Genomic DNA, 22,333 nt, shown 5'->3' on the forward strand with positions numbered 1-22,333 from the left:
AGCGTCCATCAGTCTGCGGCCGTCGTATCGTCATTGCGCGTTGAAGTCCACTCGAAACGTTCGATCTCTTCTGCTTCACAAGCACAATGTCGCTCTCCCCCGAACGCAAGGCGCTTGTCGAGGAGTTCTACGCTTCCTCCGACCGGGCTGACGACTCCTGGTTGGATATGTTCACGCCAGACTGTGTCATCGATTTCAGCGGCGTGACTGCCCGCGGAACGGAGCAACTGCGGCACATGCGCGAGGTCGGCGCCAAAGTTGTCCAGAATCGAGTACATTACCTGGACGATGTGTGGGTGTGCGGCAGGCTACCGGATACGGTGCTCGCGACGGGGCGGATCGACCAGGACCGCCTGGCGGACGGAGCCAAGATCCGGGGGTTGGAGTGGGTGGGACGCATTGAGTTTGCGGGCGAGAAGATCAGCAAGTACACCATCTTCGTGGTTAGTATCTTGATGGAGGGGGAGAGAGTAGAGCGCAGAGGAGGGCACGAGGGAAGGGGAAGTGGGAGAGTGTTAGAGAGGAAGAGAGACAGGCGGAGAGAAGATTGTGAAGGAGGGGCTGGGGTGATGGTCTAGGAAGGTTGACGGAAGTCTTTCCCGCCGCTCGAGGCCAAGGCTATCTCGGAGATTCAGTTTGTTCCGCAGTAGCGTGGGATGGAGGGAATCCGGTCGGTGAGATCAGAAGACAAGGCAATGAACTGCTTGCAAGTATCGGCGGGGGCGGACCTGGCGGAGTACGGGAGTGTTGGAGCTAAGGCTATCGGTGACATGAGGGAATGGAGAAACGGAAGTGAAGTGAGTCAGAGCGTTGGAGACTCCCACGCCCCTGGCCGCCCAAACGCGTGTGCATCCCATCCTCACCTCCCTTGTCACCACAAGGCTGCCCCTCTCGGTTGCCCCGCTCCACTCGCTGCGCTCGATGCGGTCTACCCGAGCGCGGGGGCAACGAGGGACAACGAGGGGCGAGGGGCGTGGCGATCAGTCGGTAGATGCGTGAAAGCAAGGATTCGTGTGTTTGTTGCTTGCTGTGCAAGGTGACGATGGCGGCGCACCTTTTCTAGGAAATGCTATTATACAGGCAACATGCATGAATGCGCGCACATGCAAGCGCCGCATCAGTATCCTTACCCGATGAGACCGAGAAGGTGGTGAGGAGCTCGGCTGCTGAAAGAGGTGCCCAAACGTCACCCTCCCCGATCGACACACGGCGCCGCCCTCTTGAGTGCGCCGATCGCGAGGCCGCGCGAGGGGCTATGACAGGACGCGATCCGCGCCATGATCGCCCATTGTCTGCAGCCCCCGCCGTGTCGCGCCTGTCGTTTGTATCATTCTCGAGTCTGGACGCTGCAATTCGAAGCACTCTGAGTCGCACAGGAAGGGGTAGAGAGGTACGAAAGCCGCAAAAATGACTGCCGACCGTACTAGAGCCTGTTATCAGGCCCCGGCGGGGCTCGAACCCGCAACCGTTTCTTCGACTCGTGCAATAGAAGAGAAAAATGCTACCTTTGCAACACGGGGCCATCAGCGTCGCGTGAAAAGGTTGCCGCAGGATGCAATATCAACCACCGTCCAGGGTCGTATCGTCAGTACACCACCTCCCACCCATCACCTGCCGCGCATCCGCCACCTGTGCACAGGACGACGACCCAACACATGATACTTGGAAATGCAATGACACGAAGGGGAGAAGAGGAGAAGAGGAGAAAAACCAATGCACATTGCCCAAGGCGGGGTGGATCGAGATCGAGGAGGATGGGAATGTGACAACGGGCACACTGCACACAGGGGAACGCCCACGATCGACAACTTACGACTGCCCCCGGCGCCCCGCGACGCGAGGAGAACAATCGGGTGCGTCGGCTGGGTCGTCGGCTGCGAGTCGATCGAGTCGAGCGAACCGCTAGGATATGCCCCCGGTGTCGCTCGCGCCGTCAACGTGCGCCTCGTCGGCGCCCCACGACAGCTGGGCGCCGGCGATGACAAGGGCCGTCGCGCGCTCCTGCACCGGGTCCCACGTCAAACCCAGGGCGTCCTGGAAGCGCTTGATGTCCTGCTCGGCCTCCTTGAGCGCGCGCAAATCGACCTTGCCCGCCTCTTTGTACTGTTTGAGTGCCTTATGCGCAATGTACTTGACGACGCGCGTGGCCGGGAAGAACGGAGCACGGTCGCCTCGCTGCCGTGCGAACAGGACGTACTCCTCCACGCCGGCCCACAGCTTTGCAGCGTCCTCGATGCCACGCCACATCAGAGGCGCGACTAGGGGCCCACGTCCGATGGCCAGAGCGAAGCTGTTGAGCGTCTCGTCGCTGACGCCGGTCTCGATAGGCGGGGGCGAGTAGCGCGTGGGCGCAGCGCGCTCCTCGCTCGCCTTGCGCTTGACGCCGCGTCGAGGAGGCGGAGCTGTTGCGTGGCTAGACGTTGGCTGCGGTTAGTTAGAACAATGGATGACTCACTGTGACCTCCATGCCGCCCTGGGGCTCATTCTGCGGTCAGCCATATCCCGCGGCGCGCAATTCACTCCACTCTCCAAGCTACGACGGCTCTTGGCGCGCGAGAACCCCATTTGACGCTCATACTCTTCCACCTCATGCGGGTAGAGGATGGTGTTCTTGCGTTTGCGGTGCTGCAGGCGGGGTGGCATGGTGAAGTGTGCGAAACCAGGGTCGGAAAGTATCAAAGCTCACGCCACCGGTATTCAAATGCCCATGAACAGAGGCTGTTAGCGAAGAGTAGTGGTTGGGTTGTGGATGGAGTGGCCAAGACGGGGATGGGGAGACGCTGTTGTCGTCGTCGCTCATCCGAGGCACATATGCACAGACCGCTGCGATCAAGACAGGTAATGCCTGTATTTTATTAAGCGGCCTATGACGCCAGGAGCGGCATAAGCAGGCAATCTCCATCCACCCGCCATAACCCGGTGCCACGATCCCTCAAACTTATCGGCATCCAACACATCTCATGCCCACCCTCCTCGCATGTGGATCTAATGGCGCAGGCCAGCTCGCCATCGGCCACGTCGAAGACGCGGCGGTATTCTCGCCCTGTGTCTTCGACCCATCTTGCCCCCCATTTGAAAGCGTGATCGACCTTGTCTCTGCCGCGTCGCACGCGCTGCTTCTCGTCTCCGCGGAGGGAAGAAGCCATCTTCTAGGCGCCGGGACGAACACACATGGGCAGCTTGGTAAAGCGTGCGCACTGACTGATTCCTCGCGCCCGGCCACCAGCTTCCGCCCGCTCTCCATCGTCCGCGATGCCGGCTTCGAGGGTTGGGAGCCCATCAAAGTTGCAGCAACGTGGACGACTAGCTTTGTCGCCCTCGAGTCGCCAGATGGCAGCGCGGCGCGCACACAGGTCATCGTCACAGCAGGCTCGGACGACTTCGGCGAACTAGGCGGCGGTGTTATTCGCCTCAAGGACGGTGAGCGTGTCGAACACCTGCGCGGAGGACAGCGACATGTGCTTGCTGTGCTGTCATCCGGGAGCGGGAATGCACGCAAACAGCGCGTCATCGGCTGGGGTGCGGCGCGCCGAGGCGAGCTCGACCCCAAGCCCCAACCCCCAATGGGCAAGGGCAAAGCGCGCGTAACTCGCACCAGGCCCCCAACTGAACTCACTCTTGAGCTCTCATCACCCATCATCGATATCGCCCTTGGCGCCTCGCATACTCTTGTCCTCCTTGCCAACGGCAGGGTGCTTGCGTGGGGCAGCGACCTCAAGGGTCAGATTACGGGCCTCGACGACGCGACCGGCGTCCGCGCCATCGGTGCGACATGGAACGGCAGCTACCTTCTGACAGACAAGCTCTGGTCGCAGGGCTCCAACACCCATGGTCAGCTCCTGCGTTCCGACGCCGGTGAAACACGTGCACCACGCTTGCCTGTACCCTTGGAGGCAGAGGCGGTCGAGGCCTTTGCCGCCGGGAGCGAGCACATCTTGGCCCTGGCACGCGCCGCCGCGCGCACAGACCTCTGGGCGGGAGGGTGGAATGAGCACGGAAATCTCGGCGTCGGGAACACAATCGACTCCGCTCAGCTTCTCAATACTGGCGTGCGCGCGACGCGGGTTTGGGGCGGGTGCGCAGCGAGTTGGGCATTGGTATAGTTCCGTCGGGCGCTCGGACCCGGCACGCCTCGGACAGCGGCCAGAACGCAACGAGTGGCGGATCAAGCGGGGCATGCGTTCGCAGCAGATCTGAGGAGAAGCAAGTGCTCCACGAAGGGGCCAGAAAGGCGGCAACGTGGTCGGTGATGGCAACCAGTGCACCCATGCACCCCTCGCAACACTGGACGCGCATGGGCAGATCATCATTCCCGGCTGCCTCGACTCTGCGTCTGGCCTCGCCGATTCGCGATTCTGGGACTCGCGCCGGCTTGACCGGTCTGTGCGCCACCCCATTTCGCCTCCGCCCCGCCTCTCGCCCCTTCCCCGCCATGACCCTCGTTACCTCCTCCCCTCTCGACTGGCTTCCCTTCCACCACGGGCCGTCGTTTCTCTCTTCTTCATCTTTTTACTCAACCGTGTTAATTCTCTCGTTCGCCTCCAGGCCTCATGGCCTATCCCCACACGCCGCAGCGCGGTCCCCAGAGTCAAGCTCCTCCTCCCGCGACAGAGGTTTCGTACTCAGCTTACTCGCCCTCTCCTTCGTCTGTGGACGCGTACAGACGCCGTAGCCAACGCATCGAGCAATGGACAAACCAGGTCCCTCAGTCTCCTAGCACCACTGTGGGCGCCAAGACCGCCGTTTGGAGCGACAGCCTCGGGACTGTCTCGGAGGAGGGCTACCGGCCCGTTGGTGCCCGGTCTCGCGAGCGCGGCAAGCCCCCCTCCTCGAACGGTCACTCAAATGGTCACTCGCGTCAACAGCCACAGCACTTTCCAGCTCCCCCGCTACGGCGTCAACCTCCTGTCCCACTCCTCGCTCAAACGCCCCAGCACTACTCACAACCACAGCCCGAGCTCCCTCGAGGAGAGCACCTTACTCGCTCACCTTCCTTTAACCCTTCGCCCGCATCCGCTTGCTCGGCTCGCTACGCGCGGGACGCGTATCTTAACCAGGCGCTCGAACTACCACTCGACATGCTGACGGAGGTTGCCGCGCCAGACGAGGTTTACCTGCCCGAGCCCGCGCCCAAACCCGGTCGCGTTGGCACCATTCTGTCGCGGGCGCGCAGCACGGTCGGCCTCAAGGGAGCCGCCGCGGGCGCCACGCCTCAACAATCCGCGGCGCCTCTACCATCTGTCCTTGATCAATCGCATGCCTTGAGCCACTCGCAATCAAAGGCGTATACAAGACGACAATCTCAGCAGTCGCTTCGCAGTGTCCCAGAAATGCAGGTGTGGCCCAAGTTGCCCGTCCATGCACATGCGCCACAAGTTGGGCTCGGTCCTGAGACTCGCCCCGCTGCCGCTCAGTCCCCAGCCTATTCGTACGAGGACAGCAAGTGCTCTTCAATGCAAACGTCTGACTCTGGCCACTCTTTCGTCAAAGCGGATGCTGTTCCTTTGGCACAATCAGGCGCGTTTACCGCTGAGCCCCACACCGTCAACGGAGGAACGTCTCATAGACGAGCATCGCTACAGCCCGCGATCGCCGGCACACCTTCCTCACTGAATCAAAACCCAATCCCTGCCTCGCAGCTTACGCGCCGCACCACATCGAAGGGGAATCATCAAGCTCAGAGCGTCGGCGTTTCCGGAGATGCAGGCGGACCGGTCGAGCAGATTACGTCTCCTCGGGACATCCGCTCCCGTTATTCCTCAGCTGCCACTGGCCGCCGCCCCGTCTTGACGAAATCAGCCTCGGTCGACGGACAATTTCACACTGGCAAGCGTCTTGAGCGCGCTCCTTCGTTGGCAAGTGAGCACACAGCGTATGAGAACGGCATCGTGTTCTCGCCCTCGAGCGCAAGTGTTGCAAACGTCCGCGACAATGGCGATCACATAACCTTCGAGGTACCTGCTGCACGCCGCGGCAAGCTACACGTGTCTCTGGCGTGGTTCCCGGGCCGGCGAGGTGCCCAGAGCCAGCCCGACCCTCGTGGACCCGCCGCATCTCACGGCGCCAGTGCGCCGGATCGGCGTGCCTCCCTCCACGTCCCGCCTCACGCCCGGGAGACTCCGACGCGCCGCCGATCTCTCTCGGCTTCCGAAGTTCTCAACAACGCGGCGCCTGGCGTAGCTTCCTGTCCCGCCCCACTGCCAGGACACGGAGCTCCACAACATGGCGCCCCCGCTGGCTCCTACGTACCTGGCGTGGTGCAACCACATGCGCCGGGGTTCCCTCTATACTACGCCGGCCAAGTGCCACAGCACTTGCCTGCTGCGCAGCACTTCATAGGTCCACAGATACCTCTCGGTATGCCTCCGGCCGTGCAGCAGGTCGCCCCCGGCGGATATCCTATGCAGCCGAGCTACAGCTATCCGCCTGTTCAGCCGCCAATGCAGGTGCCGGTGCAACAACCCCCGGGCATATTGCCATGGACTCCGGGGCCCGTACCACTACCACATATGCCAACGACGGCGAGCCGGCCACCGGTGGATCCGCGAGCGACTGTGGGCCGCGGCGCGCCTCCAGGCCACAAGCAGACGCCACCGCGCGCCGCGACGTTCCCGGCGCCCTCGCCAGGCAGTCCCTGGCGCAAGCTTTGGCCGTTCGGCAAGCATCACGACACGTTCTTGACTCCCGCGGCGACCAAGACTACGCGCTTCGCCGAGCCGCACGTGACGGACCCCCAGACGCAGAAGGACCTGGATCGGCAGCGGCGTGCGCAACGGCGGGATGAGCGGGCTAAGCGCAAGTCGACCGGCGCGGATAAGCAGGGTGAACGGGGCAACGGCAAGTAGCATTACGCACACACGGAGCAGAGCTCAACCACAACAACATACTTTCCCTCCGACGCTGGCGTTGAGGCTGCGGCTGCAGAGCAGCCTCGATCTGGGAAGACATATAGATGACGATCATTATGCCACTTGCAGTTTCTAGCGCGTCTGTGCCCACCACCCGCTGCTGCCTGGTTCATATGCTCAATGCTGCATGCTATACACGGACACGGGTATCTAGATTGAGCGCGACGAGGCTCTGCCGCGCCTCCCGTGGCGACGGCCCGCTCTAGCAGCCCCGCACGCGCATGCGCCTAATGCCAACAGGTGGGGGAGCGAGGACGCTAGTCGGTCTCGACGAAGAAATAGTTGCCCGACGACTTCTGCTCGTGGTCGAGCACGGAGGCGTTCTTGTTGATGCGCGGGCGGTAGTTTGTAGGATCCCGTCGGAAGGTGATGTCGAGCGACTTGAGGAACTTGTTCATGCCGGTGAGCAGGCCCTCGGGCTCGCCGGCCCACGACTCCTTGCCTGGCTGGCCCTCGAAGACGATGACCTTGTCGGCGAGGTAAGTGGCCATGATGAAGTCGTGCTCGACAATGAACGCGGTGCGCTTGGACGACATGACAAACTTCTTGATGACCTTGGAGGCGTGGATACGCTGCTCCGAGTCGAGGTAGGCGGAGGGCTCGTCGATGAGGAGCACGTCGGCGGGCACGCCCAGCACGAGACAGATGGCGACACGCTGCAGCTCACCGCCCGAGAGCGTCTGCACGTCCTGGTCGATGATGCCGTCCAAGTTCATCGGCTTGATGACGTCCGAGTTGAACTGGGGGTGCATGAACATGGCCTTGATACGCTTGAGGAGGAGCATGCGCACAGTACCCGGGAACTTGGGCGAGACTGGGGTCAGATATGAGAGAGACGTTACTCACTTGTCTGGGGCTTCATCGACACGCGCAGCGAGACCTGGTCCGCCTCGTTGTCCGGCTTGAGCTTGCCGCCCAGGAGCTGGACGAGGGTGGTCTTGCCCATGCCGTTTTCGCCGAGGAGGACAATGATCTCCGAGTCGGAGAACTGGCCAGACTTGACGTGCAGCTTGAAGCCGCCCAGCGTTTTGGTCATGTTCGGGTATGTGAGGGTGCGGATGTTGGGCGCGGCCGTCTCGTCGACTGTCTCGGCGATGCGGAACGTGAGCGACTCGTCGCGGAAACGCAGGTTCTCGGTGGGAATCATGCCGTCGAGGAAGATGTTGATGCCCTCGCGCACCGAGTAGGGGAGGGTGACGACACCGTAGACACCGGGCACGCCGTAGAAGACGCAGATAAAGTCGGAGAGGTAGTCGAGGGTGGAGAGGTCGTGCTCGACAACGATGATGTAGTTCCTGGGCTGGACAAGACCGCGGATCGTGCGCGCGGCGGCGAGACGCTGGCGAATGTCGAGGTACGACGAGGGCTCGTCGAACATGTACACGTCGGCCTTGCGGACCGATGCGATAGCAATGGCGAAACGCTGCAGCTCTCCGCCCGAGAGCTGCGACACCTCACGCGTCTGCAGGTGCTTGAGCTCGAGGTCCTGCTCGAGCTGGTCGCGGTTGTCCATCTCCGACTGCCGGTCGAACATCTTGCCGACGGTCATGTTGGGCACCTTGATCGAGCGCGGGATCTGGTCGACGTACTGCGGCTTGGTGACGGCCTTGATGTCGTCCTCGAGCACCTTGGTGAAGAAGTTCTGCAGGTCCGAGCCGCGGAAGTACTTGATGATCTCGGTCCACTCCGGCGGGTCGTCGTAGCGGCCCAGGTTGGGCTTGAGCTTGCCTGAAAGCACCTTGAGCGCCGTCGACTTGCCGATACCGTTGGTGCCGACGAGACCGAGGACCTGGCCCGGACGCGGCGTGGGCAGGCGGTGGAGCTTGAACGCGTTGGCGGCGTAGCGGTGGGTGACGTGCGTGCTCAAGTTGGTGGGCAGGTTGAGGATGGAGATGGCCTCAAAGGGGCACTTCTTAACACAGATACCACAACCGATGCAGAGCTCTTCAGAGATGAACGCCTTCTTGTCGCTTGGCGTGACCTCGATACACAGCTTGCCCATCTTCACCACAGGGCATGAGCGCTTGCACTCCTGGCGACTGCCGTTAGCTTAGCTCGCGCATCGCGAGGGATGCTGGCGCGGGGCAGCTCGAGGCTGCGCGCGCAGTGGTCGCGTACCATTTCTTAGGCTTGCACTGGGGCGTCAGCAATATTCAACACACATTCGCGTCTTGTGACGCGAGCAGGTGGCACACGAGACGCGCGACAGCCAACGTACCTTGTCGTCGGAGACGATGGCAACACGCGTGAGGCGGTCAGACATGGCAAGGGGGGTGGTTGGGGGTGGTGGGAGGGGGAGAGGGGTGCTTCGAGGCGTCGAGTGTGAGCTTGCAGTCGCGTTGATGCGCTGAGCCTTTTGGAGAATGAGGTGATGAGGAGTTGGGTGGCCAAACGAGTGAACTGGAGGGCGGCGCTGTCAGCGAACAAAGATCTTGCAAAGAGTCAGAGACGGGGCAGAGCATCATCAAGCGGGGGCAAAATTGCTCTCATCGAAACTTGAATCACGTGGTATTACGTATAAACCGGGGGTTGTAATCCAGGCACATGAGCCAATGGGCTCTCGTTCATTTGAACTTGAACAGCGGAGTTTGAAGGCTAGTCCGCGCTATTGTTATTGGGCCCTCCCCGTATCGATGCACAAGGTGCCTGGGCGGAGAGGGCGGTCCGAGCTCCGGGCGGACCAACGATTGGGTGGGAGTGAGTGATGAGCAGTAGAGAGGATGGGGGAGTGAAGTAGCAGCTGGGGCCAAGGCAGCGGACAAGGCGGTGAGCACCCGAGCGACGTGTGTATGCAAAAGGGCAACACGCCGGTATGGGCGAACGGGAATGTTATGGTGGTGGGGGTGCGTAGAGGGGCGGATTGCAAAAGAAAGCGGTCAACATTCCCGTGATCTGCAGAGACGAACGGGAATCTCGCACTCAAGCACTCAACTCGCCATCATCCCATCCGCACTCCACGTCCCACTCTCCACCCTTCGGACACGCCCAAACCGCGCCACTTGTGCACTATAAAGGAAACGTTGACGGCGCCTCGCGATCTGTGCATTCTTTGTTCAACGTTTAAAGCACGCGCCACCCCTTGTTCCAAGAGTCGCAGATTTCTGCGAACACTCCCGATCGATCGGCCCAGCCCACACAACCTTCCCTTGAGCCTCCACTCTGACAAGTCCGCTTCACCCTCCATTTCACTACACAACTTTGCCTCGTCTCATTCAATTGTTTACATTCGCCTCACCCATTCTCTTTCTTTCCACTCACCATGTCCCGCGACAACTCCCAGCTCAAGGTAACTATTACTCAAAAGACCAGCTGACACTCAGCGCGTCCTCGTCACCGGCGGTCTTGGATACATCGGCTCGCATGTCGTCCTCTCCCTCCTCCTCTCGGGGCGCTACCTCCCCATCGTCATTGACAACTGTCACAATGCCTTCCCCGAGGCCGTGAACCGCTGCGCCGAGATTGCGCGTGACGAGATGGGGTAAGTTTATGTGTAAGGCTGAGCTCACCCAGTGCCGACGCGCCTCAGCCCATCTTCCACCAGGTCGACCTGCGCAACCCCGCCGACATCGACGCCGTCTTCGAGAAGTATCAAGCTGACGGCGGTATCTGGGGTGTCGTCCACCTGGCTGCCTTGAAGGCTGTCGGCGAGTCGAGCGAGATTCCCCTCGCATACTACCAGGTCAACGTCGGCGGCTCAGTGTCGCTCCTCCAGGTGAGCTACCTGTTTCCGCAATTCGCTAACTAGCAGTCCATGGCCAAGTACGGGTGCAACTCCTTCGTCTTCTCCTCCTCGGCTACCGTGTACGGTACGCCCGAGATTATCCCCATCCCCGAGACCTCGCGCGTGCAGGCCGAGTCTGCCTACGGGCGGACGAAGGCCATGGTTGAGAACGTCATCCAGGACGTGTGCCGCTCTGGGACCATGGAGGCACCTCGCAAGGAGCCCCTCAAGGCTGTCTCTGTCCGCTACTTCAAGTGAGTACCCTCTGTGCCCCGATTACCCGGATTGGCGCCTTGTTTGCACACTCAAGTGTCGAACAAATAGCTGACATCAGCCCCGCTGGTGCTCACCCCTCTGGCAAGTTGGGCGAGGAGCCTCGCGGCAAGCCCGGAAACCTCCTCCCCCTCCTTGCCCAGATGGCTGTCGGCCGCGAGAAGTCTGAACTCAAGGTCTTCGGCAACGACTACCCCGGTTCGCCGGACGGGACGTGTGTGCGTGACTACCTGCACATCATGGACTTGGCGCAGGGCCACGTGCTTGCGCTGGACGCCATCGCCGTGCCCGCCGACCAGCCTAACATCTTTGACAAGTGCGACCCCCGCGCCGACGGCTTCTTCCGTGCCTTCAACCTTGGCCGTGGCAAGGGCCAGTCGGTTCTCACCATGATCGAGGCCATGCGCAAGGCCACCGGCTTTGACTACAAGTACGAGATTGTCGGTCGCCGCATGGGTGACGTACCCGACCTGACCGCCGACCCCGCGCTCGCTGAGAAGGAGCTCGGCTTCCTTGCCAAGCGCGACCTCCCAGAGATGTGCCGCGACCTCTGGAACTTCCAGACTAAGAACCCTAACGGATACGAGCCCTCCGCCAACGCCGCCTAAACGGTGCTGAACCGTACTGGTCAGGGTGGTGGTGTGCTTGGATTGCGGGGTGGAGGTGGGGGCGCTGGCGCACGCAGTCGCATGGCGCGGCGCGAGCGGATGGACATGGTTTTTTTGTTAGACGGCGTCTTTGGCCTTTAATCCTACTTTATGCCACATTAGGTCTCTGTGCGTGCCCTGGGTGATGGGGATGACGTCGCTGCAGACGACGGCGAAGTCGCGACGGTCGGTCAGCTACGACAATGCCGACATCGTCTGCTCGGGATTGCAGCAGCCGCCCTCAGTCAGCCGTTATCCATCATGGCCTGAGCGACGCATGCGATCCGGAGATAGCGATTATCAGCGGAGGCAGGGACGTGCGACCGGATTACAATTCCGGAGGGTGTGACTTCCGGGGATTTCGCTTCTCCCGCACGACCGACCGCGCTTCCGCTTCCACTTCCAACCGCCATGCGCGCGCGGGATGCGCGGGATAGGTCACGCAGTGGAGGCGTGGGTGCTTGCACATGGGTAGACTGTACGGGAATGTGCTCGTGCCACTCGCCGCAATACTTGACACCCGCAGTATTTGCCTTCGCTGCTGCTCTGCAGGGTGCGATGGTGGCGGATCTGGAGTTATTGCACGTGGGTGCGCGTCTCAGCTCATGATGGATATGACGGTTTGGCAGAAGCATAAGCTCAAGCAGGCCTCCCACACCCACGCCCAAGTCGCCTAATCTCACCCGCCCCTTCACCCCCCCAATTCAATCCAAAACCCGTACATGTGATGATAATGTTACTGTGCTGCTACGTAATACACTCTATCCAAGATCCAAGATGGAGGGGATGCTTAGAAGCCAAAGCTGACGCCCTGGGCAAGAGGGAGCTTGGAGCCGTAGTTGACGGTGGCGGCGCTCCAGCGGACGTACTGCTTCCAGGCGTCGCCGCCGGACTCGCGGCCCCAGCCGGTCGACTTGTTGCCGCCGAAGGCGGCGCCGATCTCGGCGCCCGACGTGCCGACGTTGACGTTGACGATGCCGCAGTCCGAGCCCTCGGGGCCGAGCCACTTGCCCATGGACTGGATGTCCTTGGTGAAGAGCGAGGACGAGAGGCCCTGGGGCACCGAGTTGTTGATCTTGATGGCCTCCTCCAGCGTCTCGAACTCGGCGACGTAGAGCACGGGCGCGAACACCTCCTCCTGCCAGCACGGGTCGTCGAGGGCGGGGCGCATGACGACGGGCCACACCCAGTTGCCGCCGGTCGCCTCGGCCCAGGCCTCGGGCGCCTCCATGCGGCCCGAGCGCTTGGTGAGCAGCTCACCGCCGCGCTCGAGCACGCCAGCGATCGCCTTCTCGTAGTTGGCGACCGAGACCTCGGAGTGGAGGGGGCCGATGAGGGTCTTGGGGTCGAGCGGGTCGCCCATGGCGAGCGTGGTCTCGGGCTTGGCCGAGTCGTAGAACTGCAGGAACTTGTCCATGAAGGGCTTGGCGATGTCCTTGTGCAGCAGCAGGCGGCGGGTCGAGGTGCAGCGCTGGCCGGCGGTGCCGACGGCAGCGAAGAGCACACCCTGGAGGGCCTGGGAGAGGTCGGCGTCCTTGTCGACAATGACGCAGTTGTTGCCGCCGAGCTCGAGGATGGTCTTGCCGAAGCGCTCCTGGACGTTCTTGCCGACCTCGCGGCCGACGCGCTCCGAACCGGTGAACGAGATCAGGGGGAGCTGGGGGGATGCGACAAGGTTCTTGCCGACGTCAATGTCGCCGGTGACGAGCGAGGCGGCGGCACCGGGGAGGCCGTTCTCCTCGAGCACCTGCTGGATGATCTGGGTGACGGCGATGGCGCAGAGGGGGGTGGTGGGCGAGGGCTTCCAGATGGTCGAGTTGCCGGCGACGAAGGCGATAGAGAAGTTCCAGCCGTAGACGGCGACGGGGAAGTTGAAGGCCGAGAGGATGCCAACAGTGCCGAGGGGGTTGGGGATCTCGTAGATGACGTGGTCCTCGCGCTCCGAGGGGAGGACACGGCCCTGGATCGAGCGCGAGAGGCCGACGGCGTGGTCGCAGATGTCGACAAACTCCTGGACCTCACCCTTGCCCTCGCTCTTGATCTTGCCCATCTCGAGCGAGACGAGGTCGCCGAGCTCGTTGATCTTGTCGTTGAGGGCGACACGGATCTTGCGCATGATCTCGCCGCGCTTGGGGCCAGGCATGGCGCGCACGGCGCGGCCGGCCTCGACGGCCTTGGCGATGGCTACGCGGGTCTCGTCGGGCGTGGCGGTCTGGACGCGGCCGATCACCTCGCCGGTCGAGGGGCAGACGGTCTCGATGATCTCGCCCGAGCCGCCCCATGCGCCGTCGTAGACACCGGGGATGGTCGAGCCGTCGGTGGGGAGACCAACGGCCTGGAGGACCTGGGAGGCGCGGCTGGAGAGGGCGCGGAGGCCGCGCGTCGAGAGCTGCGCCTTGGCGGCCGAAAGGGCGGTGCGCTGGGAGACAATGGGAGCAGGCATGTTGAAGGGGGTGCGCACGAGGTGGGTGCGGAGGTGTTTGAGTGCGTGGAACGACATGGCGGACTGTGGGCCTTGAGGCTAGTTATATATGTCGCTGGCTGTGGCTGAAGCTTGGCTGAGCGCTGAGAATGCCGTTCGGAGACGGACTAGTTGGGGAGGAGAGATAGTGCGATGGAAAGCAAGTTGTCGTCGGCATTGATGTATTCCGCGGCGACGTGAGGACGAGCTGCTAAGCGCGCGCGTCTGCGTGGGACATGACCCCCCGGGACGAGGAATCCGATCCTGTTACATGTGACGTCGTGTTGCCAGGCGGGGCCCACCCGGCACTTGCCGGCCAGGCACCGGGTCATCACCAGGTTGAAGGGAATTGGCGGAAGCAGATTAGGATCATTAGACCACGGACACTCCATTAGGATTACGGATAAACATCCAGCTTGGGTGAGGAGCGAGACGCGCGCGTGGAGGCGATCCACCTGGAGAAACCCGCGGATTCCTCGGAAACGCCCTCCTCGGATCTCTCCATCATTCGGCTTGCCCTCACAACAACAATCTCCCTCCTGCGTCCATCTTATCACAGTCCCGCATCTCCGCATCCGCATCCTCATCTGTCTACACGCGGCACCCGCCACCCCATGGCCGCAACGCTCATGTCGGAGCATGCGGCGCCCGTGTTCACCCTCGCTCCCCTTCCATTCAGCCTAGACCTCACGTGTCCCCTCCCCCTTCCCTCCAAAGCGGTTACCTCCCCATGGCCATTTCCCGTCGCGTAAGATACCGAGGAGATGCAGAGTTGACAGCAGCGGCCCAAGTACGGCGTCCGACGAGACTCTAGAGTCGTACGTGACGCGCAGATACTATGAGGTCGTCTACCTCGGCGAGGTGAGCAAGGTTCACGACTGTCAACTAACGTCAGTTGCTCGCGCCACTCGCAGGTCTTGCAGCAGACTGGCAGCGTGCATCTGCAAACGATGGGTTCGCGGACGTTGTGCAGCGCATGATCGTGCCTCTCTCGGCGGTGGAAGAACGGCACCGTCGCACACTCGCGCCCGTCGTCGGTGCGGTCTTGTCGAGTGGCAACACAGCAGCAGGGGAGGCACGTATTAGCGCTGCTGCTGAGGCCGCTGGGCTGAGCTCAATAGAGCGCGGCGCTCTGGTGACAGGCGTGGCGCTGCGCGGGAACTCGCGCGCAGTAATCGATGGCGCACGCGGGGTAGCACAGCGCGCCGTCAGCCAGGAGTTTGAGATGCGCGAGTAAGTGGTCTTTTATGGCCTAGCTGACCATCTCAGAGTCATACTTCAGTTCATCCTGCTGCTCATGTACCGTGCGGCGCGCCCTGAGCCAGCAGAGCCCAAAAAGAAGCGGAAGAAGGCGGCTTCTCCCACAGAGGATACCGACGCCGCCCTTGTTCACCTCACTGATCGTATCAGCCTGTGGCTCGCGATGAGTGAGCTCGAAATCGAGGGAAGCAAGGGCAAGTCGCGCGCCGACAACGGCCCCGCCGCCGCTGTGACTACTCTCTGGACGATCCTGACGAGTTTCCTCCCGCGTGAAGCGACCTTTCTCACGACCTTCCACCTTGAGGTGTTCGGAAAGGAGATTCCTCCTGGACTGGTGGCGCCGAAGAAACGCCGCAAACCGGAGATCACGCACCGCCTTACGAGGCGTCCGTCGCCCGCGTCGACAGCCTCAGGTCCTACATCTGCGGCTATGGGGCGGAGTAGCTCTCGTGCATCTGCTGCTTCGCCCCCGCCCTCTTTCCTTGACCTCCCGCCCAAGCCGAAGCGAGCGCGGCAGTTTGAGGCACGCCCGGCGCCTAAGCTGAAGCGCGCTCAGTCAATGGCTGCACGCAAGGAGGCTGCGAAAGCGGCAGAGACCGTGCGTGAACCGGGCAGCGGACTCATGGGTCGCAACTTGGGACGCTCACAGTCGTCGATACAATCGACGTCGCGTTCCCTCTCTCGCACCATGTCCCAATCACAGTCGCAGTCACAGGCGCGGAGACTGGCCAAGACCCAGTCCGAGACGTTCGTCACAGCCACCCCTGTCAAGGCAAACCCCTTCCGCCGCGCCGTGCATCATCCCACCCCAATCCGTGAAGAGCCGTCATCCGCCGCGGGCAGCGTGCGCTCTTTCGTCGCTGAGACGCCCACAGCCAACCGCATCGACAGCTCACCTTTCGTGGGCGAGACGCCGCGCGCGCCATCCTTTGTTGCCGAGACACCAGTAGCGCGGCGTCACGGCCCTGCCTTTATCGCAGAGACACCTTACGCGCCGCGTATCGCATCCATTGCCGAGACGCCGGGTGGCATAAGCGACGACGACCTCGCAGGCCTCATGGTGCCCACCGACGATGAGGCAAGCGAGTAACTCTGATGCCATGTACCCTCCTCCACTGTATTATACTCAATGCATGTCCCAATCCACCCTATACGATGTCGTCGTCGAGCTTGAAAACGCTGTTTTCCCGCGGCTCGATATCGAGCTCGTCATCCCACTCGTCGTCACGCACGTCGCGCGTATCATGCCCCTGCGCCTCGTCGAGCTCTACCGCCACCGCTCCTCCCGCCCCCGCCGCTGCCGCGGGCGCGAACGCGTGCGTGCGCCCCTGCGCATCGCGGAAGGAGTGCGAAGGCAGGGGCTGGTACAAGTCGGCGATTTCAGAGCGGCGCCGTGCGCGCGCATGCAACAGATGCGCGATGTATAGGAACACAGTCGCGCCGAGGAGGTTGGCGACGATGTCGCCGAACTGGAAGTGTTTCCACTGCGTAAGCGGCGCGTATGTCAGAACTCACGGGCAGCATAGCCTGGACGAACTCGCTCACGATGCCGCCGAAGAGGAAGCCGAAGACGAGGGTGAGCAGCAGCGGCGCGCGGCGGATGTACCATACGCGGCGGTGCGGCCCTCTGTTGTCAGCGAACATTGATGTGCGGGACGAACTCTGGCACCTCGAACGAGAAGTAGATTAGGAAGGAGGCGAAGCCCATCTGGCGTCAGCGGGGCGGGGCGCGGGGCGGGGACGTACGCCGAAGAAGTGTAGCGCCTTGTCGTTGAGCGGGATCTCGGGGAGCGGCGCGAAGCCCAGCACGCCGAGCAGCGTCGCCCATACCACGACGGCCGCGACCATCGCCTGTTGTCAGTACGCCCGGTGACATGGGCTACGAGCGGCATACTCACGGGCCGGACGTGCAGCGGCAAGTCGCGCACGGGGTAGGAGCGCAGGAAGAAGTCTTCCACGCGCTCAAACGCATACTGCAGCGCCACGGTGGGGCGGGGGTAGGCTGGCATCGTGGGCCAGCGGGACCGGGCCGGCGAGAGAGCAATCCTGATGAGCGCAGGACGTAAGCGGGACGCGGCGGCGGAGTGGGAGAGATAAAGGACGAGAGCCAGAGCGATCAGCGAAGAGAGAGGAGGCGAAAGTCAGATCAGGTGGAGGCCGACGCGATGACGGAGGCTGTCGACCGCACGCACGTGATCTGCGGTCATGGGCTCGGCGTTCCCCGTCGGGCATTGTCTCGAGTAGAGTAGCATTGTTACGCGAGGCCGAGTAGCTAGCTTGTCGACATCTGCAGTGCTGTCCATGGCGCGGAACATGGGTGCGTTAATCGCAAGAACATGCCAACCACACGGGCTATAGGCATAGGGGGCTATAGAGGATCCATCACAATCCCAAACCACTTCCGGTCACTCCCGCTCTTCTTCGGCGTCCCAGCGTCCTCCCGCTTCCACTCGACCTGTTCTGCAAACTAAAAGATGTGCTTGAGCACACGCTCCGACCCCTGTGCGACTTGAACACACGACCGCCAGAGAACCGTATTGGAATCTGGTGCTCTACCAACTAAGCTAAGGAGTCAGTGGAAGGATGCCTCGCCCTCGGAGGTGTGGGGGCGGCACGCGAGGGGGGTGCAGGAGGTTTGGAGCCAGAACAAATGTATGTCACAGAGGTCTGAGACAGAGGGCCAGGGTATGATTTGAGTCGACGTTCAACTCGAATCAGTCGACCGTAGCCGGTGGCGGGAACGTTTCGGTGAATGCCTACTCAAGCGGCTGTCATCTGCCGCACATGCACACTGTGAGGTGGCTTGAGTCATGGGTCATCTAGTATTCCAGCAATACAGATGCGGGGCAAGATCGGCAGTGCGGGGGAAGGAGGACGACGCGGTTGGCACATAATATCAACGTCTACTTCTCTTTCATCATGGCTTGTTCGGTGAAGAGTGTCTCTACGAATACCTCATCATGGAGTCTGAACTCCAGTTGTGTACCGTGAGTTCGGTGTTCGCGGTTGTCTATGGGCACCCCCGGCCATGGGCACGTACTTCCCAATGCTTACTGCCACACCAACTGCGGCCGGCACACCATGAATGACTGAAGCCCCCTGCTTGCTGCTCATGTGCAAGACGACTTGCGTCGAAGTGGAGGCACCTCGCTCGAGCAGAACCGCCTCCATGTTCTCGACGGGACATGTGCCACGCCTTGCCCTCGTACCGCAAGACTCACTGCGCCCCGTACCTCACGAACAGGGTCACAGCACGCCTGCCCTTCTAAAGACGCGACCCCGTTCCTACAGTGGAGCTAGATGTCCGGGCGGAATCTACAAGTCGTGCAACCTCTCGCGCGCATTCAGTGGACGGCTCTTCCTCATGTGGTTGAAGCCGGCAAGCGGGAAGGACACCAAGCCTATCCAGCCGAGCTGCCTATCCAGCCGGACGCGGCCGAAATCGCGAGCCGTTCTCCTACCGTGGTCCGAGCGGCGATGCGCCTCGCGTATCTCTGCTGGCTTGCGGGGCTCGGTGGATGTCGCGGAGGTCGGGCAAAAAGATGCAGGCGGAGAATCGCTGATATCACGATAGCGGTCGGACTAGACTTACACGACCCCCACCTCGCGCACCCCGGCAGGAAGCAAGATTGGCCGTTGTCGACGTCGTCGATCGAGACGTCACTGCATTCGAAATAGTCGAGTGGATGGTGGATCGGTGGAGGTAATGCTCCGACGATCCGACGGTCATCTCCGGGGTGGAGGTGGGGCCGACTTGCGGGGCGTTATGGTGTGGGATTGGATGTGGGTGGTTGCGGGGCCAAGAGTGGTACGTGAGCCCCGTGGCAGACGGAACAGGAAGATACGTTTAGGTGGCTACGAGGTCTTACGAAGTGAAGATACGCTACGGCCTCTCGGCGCCACCGAAAGGACTTCATTCCGCTGAGCATTTGGAGGCTGCTGCAGTGGCTCGATCGATTATGGTATTCGCCAATTTTAGCGGCGGTCTCCTGCGGTCAGTCTTCAGGCTAGCGACTGCCGGAAATTGGGCCAAGTATCATATCAATGTTTGTGGCCTGAGTCGGATCGCGGAAGACTTGCTTGGAAAGCGAGAAGGACAAAGAACTTTCCACCCGGGGTGTACGGCAGCGTGACGGGGCAGATGTCGCTGTTGACAAGTTGAGGCGTCCTCTGTTGGATGTACAGGAGACAATCTCCGAGGATCTTGCGTATCACCCTCCATGGAATCTTGCCGTGAGGCCCTTGTGCTTTGCGTTCAGCCGTGTGTCTGAACGGGTCGATAGTCTCCCATATTGTCCATCCAAAGTGTGACAGGTCTCCACCCTTATCCCAAACATTATTGAGTAACCGGAGCTGTCTGGAGGTCTTGCCGGTTGCGACCCCGACCCCGCTCGGTGCTCTCGTCGAGACAACCTTTGGAAGACCCATCGGTACCCCCTTTCCTCGTCCGTTCATCCACTTCAGACTCCCACATGTGGAGGTTAAGAGAAGGAGGGATTGTTGACCCAACACTTCATCCTTACGTGGCGAACATGCTCATCATCTTCCAGGACAACCCCGCTCTAAGAGGTGGATGGAAAGGCGGGGAGAGAGCTACGCAGCGTGACAGCGCGCGAGAAAATACCGCTCCGTAGCAATTCTTGTTGACCTATGGGAGATTGGCGGGAGGGCGAAGGGGAGGGAGCTTGAAGCAGTGAGTGAGGGCGAGAATTGAGAGGAGAAGTGCTAAATAGCCTTTGAGAGAGATGACAATACATGTGAGAGATTGAGAGCAGGTGTCCCTTCTGCTTCCTGCTTCCTGCTTCCTGCTTCATGCCCCCTATCTTGAGCTTAATACTTCTTTTCGACACATCGCTGCGATCGCCCACGTGACCCACTGCGTGCGGATCAGTCTCCCACATTCCGCATCTCGGCATTCCGCTTCGTTTGTGCATTTGCGCACCAACCTCACCACCGCCCCTGCTGTCCTTTGCTCCCTCGACTCTCACAGCCCCCAAAGTCCAGCCGTTTGCTGCAAACTGCTCGCAAAACTCTCCACATCACATCACGCCATGGCGTGCGCAACCTCCGTCTGACATCCATTCTCGTCCAAGTTTTACGGCGTCACTGATCCGCGCCCATCTCTTGCGCTTCTGACCAACGATCGCCACCTCCGTCCCGATGAGCGCCGTGTTGATCGGTCAGCGCCCTTCTTGCGCTGGACCGCCAACGAGCACACCCCAGCGGTCAGAGTCACCTGCCGGCTGGCCGAGGACTCAACCAGTATCCCACTCAGCTTTGCTCCGAGGTCGGTGAAGCATAAAGCACCATCCACGGATTGCAATGTGGCCGTCACGAGTTCCTGAACGCACCCCTGCCGAGGACAGGTCACTGACCATAACCACCAACCGCGATCCTAGTCTCTCCACTGACGTCCGCTAAGAAACGGCCTGTATCTCGTTACCGCAGGAGCAAGTATGCATCAATACTTTCCGTGCTCAGCGTGCAGCCAGCAGTACTCGCAACTGGAGCAGCGTGCTCGCGAAGCCGCGATCAGGCGACCACACAGTGGCGATCATGAATGCCGCTCGTAGAGCTGCGGAGGGTATCCGCGGCGCGCGGGAAGCATCCTGCTTCTGAGCGATAGCTCATCGTCACACTGTGAGGAGCACAGAACGTTGTGGCGTGCTGTTGCAGGCTGAGGTGGGTCGCGGGGGGTCGGGTTGGGCGAAGGAGCTGGTGTGAGATGGGGAGAGAGCGATGACTCACTATCAGGATTCACCGATCACGATGCATCGATCAGAATGCGCTGATCCAGGTGCACCGTTCTGAATGCACCGTTGTAGGTGCACCCCTCAAAATGCACGGATCAGGTGCTGTGGTTGGAGATCAAGGACTTGTTGCACGTCCACAAGCGCCTTGGTCTGGGAGTTGAGACCCAAGCGCGTCGAGCGTCGAGGTGGAGGGATTGCGTTTGGTGCGAATGGCCGGATACGGCGGCCGTTAGTGGCCCTCAGGCTCCTCTTATGCGCATCGCCGTCGACAGCGCACGGTCTATTATCAGCGAAGCTCGAGCCACGGACTCACCTCCTCAACCTCCCCATACTCGAGACTTGTCACTGTAATCTCAGCGCTATGCCGTAGCCGCAAGCACATGGGTGTGCCAGTCATCCGCGCTGAACGGCGCCTTGGTCGGCACACGGCCCGCCGAGATGGAGAAGAAGCCGTTCAGGAAATGCTGGAACGGCTGCAGCGACGGGGGGCACTCGAGGACGCGCCCGGCCGCGTCCTGCCGCAGCTGGACGGGCAGAAAAGCGGGGAAGCCGGGGGGGAGCTCGGCGTCGCGCGCGGGGATGGTCAAGAGGCTGAGCATGGCGAGATGGAGCTGAGCTGGCGCGACGATCGCTGGATATGTACAGAGTACAGCGTACAGCGATCGGGGAGGAGCGGGGTGTGGGGTATCTGTGCGAGTGATGGGTGGGATCGGTTGGATTCGAACAAAGACAAGAGGAGAGGCACTGGCTACTTACTCGCTGGGGGTAGCTCGGGTCGAGGTTGGCCAATAGATCCGATGAATGATATGCTCTGCATGCCGTGTCGGGACCTAAAGCATATTGTTCTCGTTCTCAGTCTCAGCGTCACGTCGAGCGATCCGGGGCCCGACGACCCCACGGCCTAGGAACAAGGTGTGTGAACTGTGCTGTGTGCATACGATGTGATCTGTGCGGATCGACTGATCGCCTGATCGACAGTGCCCGACACAGTGGCCGTGTCCAGCCTTTCGCAGATCAGCAGAGTGGCGATCGTGCAGAGCGAGAAGAGAAGTGTTCTTCAAAGGAAGCGTCTGTGCGCGTGCACGGCCGCAAGCCGGAAGCACAAGGGCCTGAAGATCGCTTGATCGCCTGCACACCCACCGTGCTCTTCGAATTCGTGCTCTACGTTTCTGCGCCCCTTCTATTTCCCTCCCACGAGAACGCCCTCTTACAGTTGCATGACCTGGTCGCGCAGCCTGCACGAGACGTGCGCTGCCCCGCACTGGAATGTTACGCATGCCATGCACACTACCCCACTCGTCGAGCGGCCT

General features: G+C 61.5%; 8 protein-coding genes across 8 annotated transcripts; 6 read left to right on the plus strand and 2 right to left on the minus strand.

Moving 5' to 3' along the window:
* Positions 1 to 86: 86 nt before the first annotated feature.
* On the plus strand, positions 87 to 650 carry COLE_02468 (uncharacterized protein; the record flags this gene model as incomplete). Its single annotated transcript, XM_018426424.2, has 2 exons — positions 87 to 443; positions 594 to 650. 2 exons carry the CDS (start codon positions 87 to 89, stop codon positions 648 to 650), a joined length of 414 nt encoding a protein of 137 aa, XP_018281421.1.
* Positions 651 to 2,960: 2,310 nt separating this feature from the next.
* On the plus strand, positions 2,961 to 4,103 carry COLE_02469 (uncharacterized protein; the record flags this gene model as incomplete). Its single annotated transcript, XM_018419821.2, has 1 exon — positions 2,961 to 4,103. The coding sequence occupies one exon, from the start codon at positions 2,961 to 2,963 to the stop codon at positions 4,101 to 4,103; it is 1,143 nt and encodes a 380-aa protein (XP_018281423.1).
* Positions 4,104 to 4,550: 447 nt separating this feature from the next.
* COLE_02470 (uncharacterized protein) lies at positions 4,551 to 6,845 on the plus strand (the record flags this gene model as incomplete). The annotated part of the gene is made up of 1 exon (XM_018419822.2): positions 4,551 to 6,845. The coding sequence occupies one exon, from the start codon at positions 4,551 to 4,553 to the stop codon at positions 6,843 to 6,845; it is 2,295 nt and encodes a 764-aa protein (XP_018281424.1).
* A 3,322-nt stretch (positions 6,846 to 10,167) lies between these two features.
* Positions 10,168 to 11,510, plus strand: COLE_02471 (uncharacterized protein; the record flags this gene model as incomplete). Its single annotated transcript, XM_018421195.2, has 5 exons — positions 10,168 to 10,194; positions 10,229 to 10,386; positions 10,419 to 10,620; positions 10,657 to 10,883; positions 10,964 to 11,510. 5 exons carry the CDS (start codon positions 10,168 to 10,170, stop codon positions 11,508 to 11,510), a joined length of 1,161 nt encoding a protein of 386 aa, XP_018281426.1.
* Positions 11,511 to 12,339: 829 nt separating this feature from the next.
* Positions 12,340 to 14,049, minus strand: COLE_02472 (uncharacterized protein; the record flags this gene model as incomplete). The annotated part of the gene is made up of 1 exon (XM_018422286.2): positions 12,340 to 14,049. One exon carries the CDS (start codon positions 14,047 to 14,049, stop codon positions 12,340 to 12,342), a length of 1,710 nt encoding a protein of 569 aa, XP_018281427.1.
* A 575-nt stretch (positions 14,050 to 14,624) lies between these two features.
* COLE_02473 (uncharacterized protein) lies at positions 14,625 to 16,360 on the plus strand (the record flags this gene model as incomplete). The annotated part of the gene is made up of 4 exons (XM_018422287.2): positions 14,625 to 14,758; positions 14,793 to 14,871; positions 14,906 to 15,243; positions 15,280 to 16,360. The coding sequence occupies 4 exons, from the start codon at positions 14,625 to 14,627 to the stop codon at positions 16,358 to 16,360; spliced, it is 1,632 nt and encodes a 543-aa protein (XP_018281428.1).
* A 58-nt stretch (positions 16,361 to 16,418) lies between these two features.
* COLE_02474 (uncharacterized protein) lies at positions 16,419 to 17,279 on the minus strand (the record flags this gene model as incomplete). Its single annotated transcript, XM_018426425.2, has 5 exons — positions 16,419 to 16,739; positions 16,786 to 16,897; positions 16,932 to 16,978; positions 17,017 to 17,121; positions 17,169 to 17,279. 5 exons carry the CDS (start codon positions 17,277 to 17,279, stop codon positions 16,419 to 16,421), a joined length of 696 nt encoding a protein of 231 aa, XP_018281429.1.
* Positions 17,280 to 18,355: 1,076 nt separating this feature from the next.
* On the plus strand, positions 18,356 to 18,844 carry COLE_02475 (uncharacterized protein; the record flags this gene model as incomplete). The annotated part of the gene is made up of 1 exon (XM_018422288.2): positions 18,356 to 18,844. The coding sequence occupies one exon, from the start codon at positions 18,356 to 18,358 to the stop codon at positions 18,842 to 18,844; it is 489 nt and encodes a 162-aa protein (XP_018281430.1).
* Between the last annotated feature and the right edge of the window lie 3,489 nt (positions 18,845 to 22,333).

This window comes from Cutaneotrichosporon oleaginosum, assembly GCF_008065305.1.
Source record: "Cutaneotrichosporon oleaginosum strain ATCC 20508 chromosome Unknown ATCC20508_contig02, whole genome shotgun sequence".
Lineage (NCBI taxonomy): Eukaryota > Fungi > Basidiomycota > Tremellomycetes > Trichosporonales > Trichosporonaceae > Cutaneotrichosporon > Cutaneotrichosporon oleaginosum.